Raw genomic sequence first — 13,489 nt, forward strand, 5'->3', positions numbered from 1 at the left:
TATTTATCTAGGAAGTGTGGTTTACAGAAAAATTACTTTTTAGATAAATAGAGTCACATGCTTTCATAGGTGTCCATTCTCAGTGCTCCAGCAACCAGGGGCTCTGCCTCATGCTTAGCCCAGAGTTAACTGTAGACGATCCTTTGGGGAATCACCTCCTCCCACATGAATCCAGATCTTTGGTATGCAGTTAACAGGGACTTTTCTGAAATACTCCATCCCCCAAGAGAGAGCAGCCAAAAGCCTCCGTTGGTGTCCTAAACCCTGACTATGTCGAGATCCAGTTAGGAAACTCGCTGACCTCATCACCTCTGTAGGGTGTTTTCTCTGCACTGGATCAGACATTCCCGCATCCCTGTGAGGCGATGTGTTCTAGTGGAAGATCTGCAGAGTAAGAAAGCGCTGGGAGCGGGAGACAGAGGGGTCATCTTATTGAGGCCCCAGGCTCCCGTTACAGCGACCGCCCCCGTTAACTGCAGGGGGGCGGGGAGCACAGGTGGGGCTGTGTGTGTGTCCCTGCAAATCGTTTCTGTGTTTGCACTGGGCTAAGAGGATACATCTGACCTAGAATCCGACTAACAAGGTGTTTGCCACTCTCTAAAAAGTTGGCTTGTAGCCCTAATCATGACCTCCCACTGCTGCCCTTCCTCTTGTGGACTCAACACTTGTTGGGAAGGGAACTTACCTCGGGCCTTCATCAAAGCGCGTCTGCTGGTCCAGTGACTCCAGTGCAGCGTCATGGAGGGAGAATGACAGGGTGTTGACTCCGTGAGAACAATGGGCAAGTGTGCTCGCAGTGGTTGGGGCTCACGGTGGGGTCCTGGGGTCTCTCAGACCCACGCTCCATCCTCCTCCATATACAGCCCAAGCCTGACATCCAGCAAGCACGCCGGCGTTTCTCTGTTACCCTTTCCTAGCGGTGTGCTCTGTGTGAAACGGCGACTGGAACCAGCACAGAAAGGGGCCTTCCTGGAGGGCGTCTCCCACAACCTGCTCGCCACCTGCTCCCGGAGCAGCCTCCATCCACACCAATCCCACGGACAGGCGGGTCTGCGTGGCCACGCCCCACTCATGCTCACCACTGCAGCACCGCTGCAGTGAATGTTTGTTGCACAAATAGGAAACGTCAGGCAAAGGAGCTTCATCTAAGCCTGAAACCCTAGAATCGATCACCAGTCATGGGGCCTCCCCAACCAGTGGCATGCCCACCTCTCAGGATTTCCAGAACGGATGCAAAACTAGAGCTGTGTGCAGCAGCCGTCAGTGTGAACTGCATTAAAAAACCACGGCTGTCTTTTTTGCCCTCGAGGCTGAGACAGAACAAGCCAGGGCTGTGCCACCTCCACCCCCCGGGAAGAGCAGGGAAGCAGAGTTAGTCACCCCAGGCCCACGCACTTCTTCCCTTTTGGAGCCTCCTTGGAGGGGAGCAGTCAGGGTGGGGGTCTCGGGGGAGATCAGCACCGTGGACTCCAGCTCAGGCAGCGGCAGAGCCTCTGTGCTCAGGGAAGCTTTGAAAGGTCGTGGATTCAGCCGAAGTCTGCATTTCAACCCCAAAGTTTTCTGTCTCTCCTCATCACCTCCCACTGATTTTCTAGAAATTTTGAGGAGACACATATTCGGTTTATAGTTTCTTAGCTTAAATTTCTTTTCTCCTTTTAGACCTCTTAAGGGATCATTTGGCTCTCAGGCTTTGTTGGGGATGTGTGTGTGTGGAGGCCAAATAATTTAAATACCAAAGCAAAACAAACACAAACAATACAACTTTTATAATTCAAAACATAAAAAACAGTTTTTATAGGCTGGTTATGATTCAGTTCTTGCTGTTTGCATTTCAAAGTGAAGGATTATCTGGGAAACATTGGTATTATGTTGGTTTTGTATTCTGTAATTTTCTACCTGTCAGCTGAATATAGGTATGGCCTTCCTAACTGCTGAGAGAATAAGCCAGAATTTGAGGGTCTTCTGTAAGTAACCAGTCCAGGGTTCCCCTGGAGCATCACCCCATGAAGGTCGAGGCTCCGCCCATCTCGCTGGGTGACACCCAGTCTTCGAGAACTGAGCCGGGCACCAGCTACACTCGGGCACATGGTGGCCAACAGCCGCCATTCCTGTTCTCTTCCTGCCAGAGTGGCACCCCCTCCACAGCATCAGCCCCTTTCTGGTCCTTTCACCCTGGATGTCCAGATCCAGCAGGCCCATCCAGCTGTCCAGCACTCAAAACAGAAGTCCAGGAAAGAACTTGGCGTCAGTGGGTCCACCAGCAGCTAAGCAGTGACACCCCTGTTTGCTTATTGTCTCCTCCACCATTTTAAAAAATCACAACAAAGCTGCTTCCCTCCTGACTGCCAGCCCAGGCTGGCACAGACCCTCTGCCGGGTAAAATGTCAAACCTGCACGTGATCATGGGAGGAAGTGCACAGACCTGGGTCTTGTCTCCATTCACAAAATGCTGTGCACCCAAGGTGCTGTTTTGAGCCTGTGCCAAAATATGACAACGAACAACCGAGGCTGAGCCTAGGCAGGCTCCTTCCCAAGTGCCAGCTCCGCCCAGGAAGCTGCTTCCTCCAGGGGAGCTCCTGCCATGAGAGGAAGCCTGGAGAGCCTTCTCCCCAACTTCCAGACCCCCCCACTCCTCATTAGTCCCAGTGCAGTTTTGTGACAGCGTTTCGGGGCGGGGGGCGTCCTTGGAGCCTCACTGGACCAGGTGAATACCTTCCAGAAAAGCAACAGAATATCATTTTATCTAGAGGGTGACATTTGCGGGGAAAATTTTAACTGGGACCTTCCATTCCTATGAGATTTCCTCAGCCAAAAACCCTTTTCTGTGATTTTGAAGCCACTCGAAAGCAGCCACCAACCTGTGCTTGTCTTGTAGCCTCAGGTTGTCACAGTGACCTCCACCTCACTTGTCCCTTTGTTCCTTCAGGCCACAGTGAACGCCCGGCCTCAGCGCATCCTCACCACCTCTTCCCTCACTCAGTCGGCACCCGCCAGCCCCACCAACAAGGGCATCCACATCCACCAGGCAGGGTGAGTGGTGGGCAGCTGCCCTCCGGGGTCTGGGGAAGCTCCCAGCACGGCCTCCCCCCGCCTCCCCCTCCCTCTCCAGCCTGCAGGCTCTCTCTCACACCCCAACATCTTCTCATCTGAGCCCCTCCTAGAATCCTTTCCTACCTTTATCTGCACAATCGTGACAGCAAAAGTTGACCTGAACCTGACTCCATTCAGAATCTTATCAGAGAGGGTCTGTGTCTTCCAATGAGTGACCAGCAGGGTGGAACCCTCCTCTTAATCAGTGTTCACAGAGCTGTGCACTGGATCTCAGGGGAGTAGACATGCCCTGCACCCTCCTGGAGCCTACTCAAAGTCCTGACCGAGCTTGCCTGTGGCTGCATTGGTTTTCAGGGGAAGATGGTTCTTAGAACCTGCAGGCAGAAGCTAGAGGGGGTCATTAATTCAGCCTCAGCAGCTCAGGTTTGGAAGTCACGTTGACAAGCCATGCTATTGAGGATAGTCGGAGCTGGTGACCCTGGGCCCATTCGCAGGATCTGGGAGTGGGCAGTACCAGGGGAAGTTGCTTAGGGTTTGGTTTCAAAGGAGTGGGCTCTGGGTAAAACACAGTGTTTCTTTCTTCCCGACGGCAGAGGCTCCCCGCCAACATCCAGTGCAAGCAGCTCCAGCCTGACCAACGACGTGGCCAAGCAGCCAGTCAGCCGAGACCTGCCTGCAGGCCGGCCAGGCACCACAGGCCCCGTGGCGGTGCAGTACACACCCCACTCCCACCAGTTCCCCCGGACACGGAAGATGTTCGACAAGGGCCCAGACCAGGTACAGATGTGGTTTTAAACACTAACTCTAATGGGCTTGGGTGCTGGGACGTTCGCTCCTGAGAGGAGAGGCACCACCTCGGGCGACGGGGTGCTCATGGCCTCGGCCCGGGTGCAGAATGTGGGATGCCGTGAGCCACCAATGGCTCTGGGCTCCTCGCCCCCACGTCTGGGCAGATATCGCAGGGTGTCCCTCTTCCTCCTGCAGCCCCTTGTTCTGGGTTCACTCTTGGCAGCTTCCATGTAACAATCAGCACATGGGCTGATTAGCTTTTTCCCTTCTCAGTCAATAACATGTGTCTCCACTGAACGTGGCAGCTGCTCCACAGAAGCGCTTGTTCTGACAGGTTGTTTGCTTTTTCCATCAACATTCAATTATGCCCGGTAGGTGGGTGTGGTCTCAGCCACTAAGTTAAACCAGGCCGTTCAAGACAGGAATTGGCGTCCTTGTTGGTCAGGGTTGTGAGAACATAACAGGGTGGACACAAAAGCTGGGGCCTCGTGTCTTGTCCAGACTGCTTGCCGCTGTCCCGGCCAAGCACAAACGGTATAGCTAGGGTGTTCTGGATGCGCCAAGGACATGTCTCAGCTCACCAGTGACCAGCAAGTTTAACAGGAAGGTCACGGCAGCCTGCACCCTGACTTTGGAGCTAGATGCAGGTGTTGGGGATGGACAGGCGTCCACACCTGCCACCGGCCCCGCCCACCTGGCTTTGGAGCTGCCTGCTCCCCTCGCCTCAATGGCTAAGGAACAAAAACGGCCACAAGGCCAGGTGCCAGGTTTAGCCTCCCGGCTGGACCCTACGTGGGGCAGCCAGGCAGGAGTGGCTGGGCCATGATCCGTGGGTCCTGGCCTAGCAGAGCCGCGAGGTGGCGGCAGGCAGCTGCGGTTCCCCTGTCAGGCAGGAGGTAAGACCCTATCGCTGACCCCATCTGTGGGATTTTCCACCCAGCATGTCTCCCTGGGTAGCGGGGGCTCCTCTCTGAGGCACTTCTCATGCCCGGCCGCGTGCAGTGAGGCAAACCCCTGCTCTGCCATCCTGGGCCCCATTGGTTCTGCAGCAGGGAACAAACTGAACCACTGTCCCAGTGAGCAGAGCCACGTGTTTTAAGTTTTAATGCTTAGAAGTCACAGTTGGCCTGAGCTCTACTGTGCTCTTATCCAGGAGCCAGAGGGTAGGCCAAGGTCCTATGTGTATGACTGGCCTGGTGGGAGCGGCGGCCCTGGGACCAGGCAGCAAAGGCCTCGTGGGGCTGCTGACTGAGCACCGATGGCAAGTGTCAGGGACTCTGCAGCCCAGGCCACCTCAGCCGGCCCTGGGGGATGCTTGGCCTCTGAGTGCAGACTCGGAGCCCTGTCCTGACAGTCGGGGTTCCTTGGGCACCAGGATGCAGAAGTGAGGGGACCACGGAGATATTGCCCTCAGAAGCCTGACCCCTGTGCCTTGGTCTCCAGGGATGGACTGTCTCGAGCTCACGAAGTTCGGGGTTGACGTGACTAACTCTGTTTCTGTCTTCTCCTCCCCTCCTCCTTTCCAAATGCCCCGAAGACCACTGACGACCCAGATGATGCTGCCGGGCACAAAAGTTTCATCTCGGCCACAATGCAGACAGGGTTCTGCGACTGGAGCGCGCGGTACTTCGCCCAGCCTGTCATGAAGGTAGTGGTGTGTCGGCAGCTCTCAGGGTTTAAAGCCAGAATCCCCTGGCATGCACTGCCCCCATCTCCTCAGCAAACGCACACAGGACTCCAGAGCCCCGGCCTCAGGCCTGGGTGTCTGAACCCCTCTGCTCTGAGCTCAAGGTCTGATCGCCACTGGTTTGCTCGCTGTGACCCTCGGGGGCCACATGCTGTGACTCCTAGCAGCCCAGGTGGAGTCGCGCAGGCCCTGCCCTGAGCCGTGGCCCGGGGCAGGTGCCGGCTGCACAGGGCCCTGCTGTGCCCACTGGCCTCCTGTCCCACCGAGGGTGGCTGTTGAGGGGACGCCAGATTGCTGTCATGGTAGCTGGTATTAACAGGTAAAAAACAGTAAAAGAAACAGACCTCACTTACCTGCCTTTTCCAAGCTTGCCAGTATAAAATGTGCCATTTTGTCTTGGTTAGCAAAGTCATCCAGGCGGTCCCCAGGCCTCGCCTGGGCCGCTTCTGGCTTTGGGGACTGTTGGACTAAGCTAGCTGACTGGGGTAACCTGGCTTATTCCAGGACACTGCCTTCCAGGTTTGATGACGTGACATGTGTCCTTTTGCTACAGACTCAGGCCACACGTTCAGGGTGCCAGGGTGAGACAGGGCAGCGCTGTCAGAGCTGAATCTTCGTGCCCATCTTTCTGCAGGGAGTGTTGCAGCGGTTCATTTTAGACTTTGCTGGTCTAAAGCACGTTCTTACAAAACCACCTTCCTCTTCCCTCGTAGATAATGGAAAATTGAAACCTGCAGCTTATTCTTACTTGTATATCAAGCTACATATCCAAGTAATTTCCAGGAAGAGTATTTGGACTCTATCACAACTTTTCTCCGGCCTTCCTGTTTCCCTGTAGTGATACTGATTTTTGTCAGTCACAACACAGAATAATGGTTGTCAGTGCCTGAGGCAGGTGATAGAGTTCTAATTTATCAAGTCCCGTTGCTGAAAAGGAGAAGCACTCTCTCAGCAAAAACTAGGATCCATGTAGATGTCCAACAGGAGGAGAATGGTTAAAAAAGGACGAAGTATTTGATACGATATTATTGGAGCTATTAAAAAATAAAGCTTTGGGGCTTCCCTGGTGGCGCAGTGGTTGAGAGTCCGCCTGCCGATGCAGGGGACACGGGTTCGTGACCCGGTCCGGGAGGATCCCACATGCCGTGGAGCGGCTGGGCCCGTGAGCCATGGCCGCTGAGCCTGTGCGTCCGGAGCCTGTGCTCCACAGCGGGAGAGGCCACAGCAGTGAGAGGCCCGCGTGCCGCGAAAATAAATAAATAAGTAAATAAAATAAAGCTTTGAAATTAGTAACATAAGAAAATGCTCATCACAAAAAAAAAAAAAAAAAAAAAAAAACTCATGACAAAATTTCTTTAAAAGGGAAAAAAAACAGGACGTAAACTGGCCACAGGATGGCCATACTTTCTACACTTAGCACGAAGTACCTTTATAATCAGGAAAAAAATGTATTAAAGAAATGACCCCAAGAGATCATTGAGGCCTGTTACAGTCAACCAAGTGTGTTGTCCACACCAGGGTCGGCCTGCTCCTGCTGACCTGTCCGCCCGCAGACAGGACATCTCGGGCTCCTCTGGCTAAGGAAGGAGGGAGTAGGCAAACACCGGAATTTGTCCCAGGAGACAGTTCCTCACTGGTGCTGTAGGTAGCGAGTTGTCCTTTAGATCTGTGGTACATACCATCTGCTTGAAAGTTAAGGGGGTTTAGTCTAATAGTAATGGAAGTTCGGTTTCGTTGATACAGTCTCCTGCTTAAGGCAAGTGCGGTCAAGTGACTTGGACTCTAGGTGGTTGGTCTGCCATCTCACTGAAACGGCAGTGACTGTAAGTCTCGGAAGCTACTTGGTGGGGTGCTGAGCATCTGTCCTTGAAGTCTCCAGGGATGCCTGTTCTCAGTCATCTACCTGTGGGGAGAAGTGGCATAGGTAATCCAAAACACGTTTCTCTTAAACTTAGAAATGAACTTGACTTTTCCCTAAGGATTTGCTTTCCTTTCCTCAGCACCGAGTACTCAGACTCAGAGTGCAGGTGCCCTCCAGGAGCGCACGTCAGCTGACCGCGGGGGGAGGCTCCGCAGGCGAGGGCTGCGGTTTGTGGGGACCTCTACTTACGTGTTTACGTGTTTCACTCAGATGCAGACCCACAGCCACCACTGGAAAAGGCGAAACAAAGCTGCAGGGACAGAGAACAGAGGGCAGGGCGTTGGGCTGGGTCTGGGGGGAGGGCTTGACTACAGAGGGCACGTGGCAGTTTGAGGTGTGGGGGACTGTTCAACATGCTCACTGTGGTGGTGGTTACATACTGTGCCCAAAAGGGTGAAATTTAATGCGTGTGAACTGTATCTCAGTCACCCTGATGCTTTACGAGAAGTGTGGCCTGATGATGAAAATGCCCATATTTGGCTATCAGTACCTGCAGTGAACTCTGATCTGCACTTCAGAGCTTTTCCCTTGGCAGTCAGTGGTCTTCACCCCTTAGATGTCGTGCCCAGAGGTGGCGGGTCGAACCGGGTCAGCCCCCAGCCAGTGCACACTGCTGACCCCCTGTCATTGTTTGGGGAGGGTGTTTGTTATTAAATGACAAACAAACAAAATTAAATGAGAGGCAAGCGCAGAGGTACTCTGTCCTGCCACAGAACTCGCTTTGTTTCTGGTGGGACCAGGGAGCTCGGTGTCTGAGAATTTAGCATTGACATCATGAGCCGTCCCCAGGGGTCATGCTGCTATCCTGATAGTCACGGGCCTGTCATGAATTTTATCCCGTGCACTTGAACCTCTTTAAATTCAGAGGCATTGAGGGTAAGACCCAGCCCTGTGATTCACAAATTCATCATATGAGAACCTGCTCCACATGGAAATGCCCGCCCTCAGGCTTCTGCAGACCCTCTGGTCTTCCTTTGTTCCCAAGCCCAGCCTGCCCCAGTGACAGGCGAGGAGCAAGGGGGACACCCTCACCAGCCGTCAGCCGCCAGCCGCCGGCTCCTCGGCTCCTCGGGAGGCTTCAGGAGGCTTCAGCACCGTAATTGGTTTCTGTTTGAGGAGAAGCCAGGGGGTGTTAGGAATCCGAGGAGTGTCGTGATCCTAATCATGTAACACTATTTCCCACACCCACATCCCTCCAGCTGTGCTTAGAGGAAAGCACAGCACAGCCTGGGTCTGGGCTTTTGTATAGTCAGAAGCTTTTGTTCAGCCTGCAGAGCCATGGGGGGAGGGGAGGAGCTCATGAGCGGATGATTAAGACAGGCTGAGTGGGAAATCGTCTGGTCTCTCCGTGCATCCTTGTCCATCCCGGCCGGCCAACGCCGGCTGCTTCTCATGGCGTCTTCTGCTCTCTTGTCCTCTCCTCTCCTCGTCTTTCTCCACCCTCGCCTCCCACACTGTCCCACTGCTCTATGCCCCTGCTTGTCCTAGTGCTTCATGGCGATTATCCCTAAGACGATGCGTGCACTGGTTCCTGGGCTGTGGTTTAGTTTAGTTCAGTTCTGCAAGTTCTTCTCTGAGCTCAGCAGAGCCTGTATGCCCGTGGGACCGCTCCCGGGAGCGCCACGCTCTGCTGCTTAGGACTCAGCCCAGGGCAGTGATGCCCGGCTGTGCCGTGGAGGTCAGCCTGTCTGTGGCCCCAGGGCACGGGTGGCCTCACTCCCATGCACAGCTGCCTCCCGTCCCCCTTCCTTCCTCCCGCCTGCCGCCACCATGGGGAGTACAATCCAGAACTTCATGCCTGCCTGTCCCACTCCCTTCCTGCTTGTCTAGACCCTTCCTCTAATTTATTCCCGCAGAAACGAGAGATTCATTTAGGTGCAGTCTCAGTCTTTTCATGTGGGGTTTTCTTATTGTTGTTCTACATTATTGGTTATTTGTTATTTGTTTTCAAATAATCTCTGGATTGTCATGCAACAAAACCAACTGGTAAAAACCCATCGTCTATCCCAAGTACCTTCGTGGGGTTATGTCTACAGCACTAACTGTGCTCTGGAGGCTCTGGGTGACTTTTCTTCGGTTGTCTACGTGTCAGGATATCTTTGCTGTTTTGCTGGGTGTAGTTTTGTGATTTTTAAGAGAAAAAAGACAGGAGTGTAGCAGTGAAATGCTGGAACACAGAGGCCTCGGCACCTGTGCACAGGGACGAGGTGAGGTTTGGGGTTGTTCATTTGTGATCAGAGATAACACAGAGCATTCTAGGAGGAGACACGAAAGTGCTCCATGACCATTTCATGTAATAACTGCCTAAAGCGTGAGCTGAACTCCTCTCCTTGTAGGCGTTACCTCATTTCTCAGCCACACTTACACACAGGCACGTGCACGTGACCACGTTCACCGTCCTTCATCCTGATGCCTTCTCCAGGATGAATATGGGCTCTTTCTGCCTGTGTGGTGTTACCTGGCTGAGTACAAGGCTGGTTAACTCAGCCAAGAGGAAGTAGGGTTTTTCCTAGTTTATTTGATTCCTTTTGTATTTGGGGATTTTACAGCTGTTTTCAAGCAGGGGACCAGAGTTAGCCAGATTGACTATGTGATTAAGGAGCTGCATCTTTTTTACATGACAAGTGATTGTTATGAATAAAGTAGACTTAAATCCTAACTTATTATTTGCTAAGTGTGGCCCTCTCCTAGGCACACCCATCCGTAGCCCACATGCACCCACGCCATGCACACACGCCAGCCATGAAGCAAGAAGGGCCCTTATCCAGGAAAGGGGACTGTTCCAGCATCCATATACTTCACGTGCAGATAAACTCCGTCTCTTGAAAGCTGATTAGGGAGGGCAGAAGTTCTCTGACATAGGGTCGAAGCTCCTTCCTCAGTCTCCACCTATGCGGAATCCGATGCCAACTTCACCCTCTGCTGCATTAGGTGGAGTGGGGCGGGCAGCAGCTCCCAGAGAAGATCCCACCCTCAGGCCCGGCCTGCCTCTTGCAGCTGTCACGGGGTAGCCATGCCCTGGCTGCTGTCCTCTGTCACTTCTCATGAGCTCGTTCATCTTCTAACCAGATGCCTCAGTCCCCTTTGGCATCAAAGCATAAAAGCAAAAGTCTCTGAGCACAGCCCATCTTTTTCTGATTTTGCATTTAAGGGTAAGAAGGAGCAAATTTAGTGTCTGGCACAGCAGGGCCCTTTGTGTCCCCTCCTGCAGAAAACACCCAGCCCTTATCCCTGAACCTCCCCTCAAAATCTGTCTGCTTTGAAAGCAGCCCCCCTGCTGCCCTGTCAGAGTGCAACGGCTTCTGGTTTCCACGGTTGGGCAGTCGTGGGGGCAGGGGTTTCCTGAGTCTCCATTCAGCATCCCCGCACCGGCCAGCCCTCCCCCAACCCGGTCCCAGGTCTCAGAGCCTCTAAGCCCAGCGGCCAGCAGTGAGCGGCACTGCCAGCATAGAGAGGGAAGCTGCTTCGGGGATTCAGTGACCAACCTCTGACTGTAATGCTCTGCTCTGGACTGCGGTAGGGCACTGGACACTGGGCTGACCAGAGAACCCAGGTTCTTTAGCACCTGTGGAAGAGGAATCCTCTTATCTGGAAATAATTGTTTTTTTATTGTTGAAGATCCCGGAAGAGCATGACCTGGAGAGTCAGATCCGCAAGGAGCGGGAGTGGCGGTTTCTACGAAACACCCGCGTCAGGAAGCAGGCGCAGCAGCTCATCCAGAAGGGTAAGCAGTGTCCCCAGGGGCCACTGCGGTCGTTGAGCAGGCGCCCACCCGCCCTTGTGCAGGGGAGGAGTGAGGCTGGCGGAGATGCTCGAGGGAGGGAGGAGTGCCAAGGTGGGGGCACCACCCGCCTGCCTGACAAGGCCTGGTCCCGGGAGACTCTGTGCCTTTGCCCTCAGGGAGACTTGGAAGCTCTCTGGGATCATCGTCCAGGGAAGCTCCTGTCTTGACTGGCAGCTTCTGGACAATTGTGTCTTCTGCCTTTTGTCGTTTCCAGAGAGGAAGGAGCAAGCCCTCCACAGGCCCTGGGGTCCACGGCGGGGTGGGCCTGTGTCCTCCCCATGGGGACAGTAGACAAACACCAGGCCCTGGCTGTGTTTACCTGGACCCCACCAAGCCCCCAGATAATTGCTCTCTATCACCCAAAGCTGTGTATCAGTCACATGTCGACCAAACCTTTTACTAAATTTGCCAACAGATGCCCAAACCGCCCACTTTGCATGCCCCCCAGCCCCACCCCTGGTGAAGTGGCAGTGAGCAGCGTGGCCACGCGGGCTGCCACAGGGAGGGCTGCTGGGCTGCGGCTCCCCTCATCTTGGCTGCAGCAGCCCCCCAGGCACTGCAGCAGGGTGGGAGGCGGCAGCTGAGGGCCTCCACCCTGTGATCAGAACAGGGGCAGAGTACTGGGCCCCTCACCACCCCCCAAGGACGAGCCTCTCTCCTCTCCCTCTCCCAGCAGTACAGCCCCCGCTGGCCCGGGAACCGCCCCACTCCCACAGCTGTGAGTGCACAGGGCGTGGGCTGGTCTTCTGGCTCTGCCTGAGCCCTCATTGCTGGGCCAGCTTTGGGCGGTGGACTGGCGCTGCCGGGTACCGCACAGAGTGGAGAAGCAGGCTCTTAACGCTTCTGTTCAATTGTTGTCGTGACCTTGCCTCCCTGTCCTGTCCAATTCTCTTGATTATTACAGGTTACTTTTTAAAGTTGAGGGTGAGAACCCATGAGACCGTCCCTGCCTGCAGGCAGCCTGGAGTCGGGGTCTCGTCCCTGGCCCGCCTGCCCAGGCCCAGCGCACTTCTTGGCCCACTGAGCACTTCCAGAAGCAGTGCTGTTTCGGAAGCACTTCCGCGTGCGTTCACAGTGCTCTCCGTGAGATGCTCGGGTCACGTTTCACTGATGTGCGGTCACTTCTGCTAAAACCAATCTTGGTTGTTTGTAACTCGCCTCTATGAAAGCACTGTCGCAGCTGGATGTAAAGCCTCTGGGGATGTGGGATTCGGAGTCTGCAGCTTTCTCCAGGAGAGAGCGAGCCGCCCAGCTTGATAGAAGCTCTCCGAATTATGCGGTCAAGGGTCTGTTTTCTTGGAAGTTGGTGGTTCTTTAGAACCCCAGGCCTATGGACGGGGACAGCAGAACAAATTGGTTTCCCTGTACCCACGGGTGCAACCTGGGAGCCAGTCTGCTGCACGCAGTCGGACATCTGAAGGCGGCGAAGGCCACACTCTGGGCTGGTGTTGCTGGTCAGCATTGAGCAGGGAGTGAAATTAGAGCCAGCCACTCGAGAAACAACCAGGCTTTCCAGACAGAAAAGAAAAAAAGTATCTCTGTAAATTAGGGTCAGGGGTTCTCTTTTCCAGTCTTTGTGGAAAAAAAGAGGTCTGCTTGTCAGACACACACCGAGAGGAACTGCTGAGCCGCTGAAAACCTTAGCAAGTGAGCTTGCCAATGGGAGCATCACTGCCGGTGGACGTGGGCAGGGAGGACAGGGCCGCTAGTGAGGCCACAGCCTCCTCCACGACCTGCTGCACTCAGAGCCTGGACTCCTCATGAAGTTGTGGTTCTATCTGAGGCCAGCAGTGTGCTGGGAAGGCTGTGAACTGTAGAAGGACGGGAATCACGCCTGCGGGCCGAGCAAAGTCACCGGACAAGTCGGCGAGGCGCTGGGAGACGAGCTGGGAAAATTAATACTGCCTTTTCTATCCATGACCCCTCCGGCCACCCCCCGTGACACCATGACTTCGCCATCATACGTGGATCTCTGCATGTCTGCAGAACACCTGCAGTGACTCAGGATGGGTCACTGAGTGGGTCACACGCACTCAGATGGGTGTCCCCTCATCTTTCCTGGGTCAAATCACACCCCTGTCCTGGGGAACCCATGGCTGTAGGGGAAGGCACCTCTGGGCAACAGTTAAACCCTCGGGACCTGTTTGCCTGTTAGTTTAACCCTGTCTTGATTGTTGAGTGGTTTTCTGTGTTAGTTGTTTTAGCAAAGGGAGGCGGAAAAGGCCTGAAATCATTGGTGACAGCAGCTCGCCCGGCC

At 54.4% G+C, this 13,489-nt stretch overlaps 1 protein-coding gene across 4 annotated transcripts in view; it reads left to right on the forward strand.

Annotated features, from left to right (window-relative positions):
- The window catches only part of RPTOR (regulatory associated protein of MTOR complex 1), a 262,877-nt gene that overhangs the window by 229,440 nt on the left and 19,948 nt on the right, over positions 1 to 13,489 (forward strand). For 2 of the 4 annotated variants that reach the window (XM_055090448.1, XM_055090449.1), the window contains exons 21-24: positions 2,927 to 3,030; positions 3,645 to 3,828; positions 5,378 to 5,491; positions 11,067 to 11,172. In XM_055090448.1, coding sequence (XP_054946423.1) covers positions 2,927 to 3,030; positions 3,645 to 3,828; positions 5,378 to 5,491; positions 11,067 to 11,172 — 508 coding nt within the window. The remainder of the gene's footprint in view (positions 1 to 2,926; positions 3,031 to 3,644; positions 3,829 to 5,377; positions 5,492 to 11,066; positions 11,173 to 13,489) is intronic. The other 2 variants (XM_028499286.1, XM_028499287.1) reach the window with 1 other exon arrangement.

This window comes from Physeter macrocephalus, chromosome 14 (genome assembly GCF_002837175.3).
Source record: "Physeter macrocephalus isolate SW-GA chromosome 14, ASM283717v5, whole genome shotgun sequence".
Lineage (NCBI taxonomy): Eukaryota > Metazoa > Chordata > Mammalia > Artiodactyla > Physeteridae > Physeter > Physeter macrocephalus.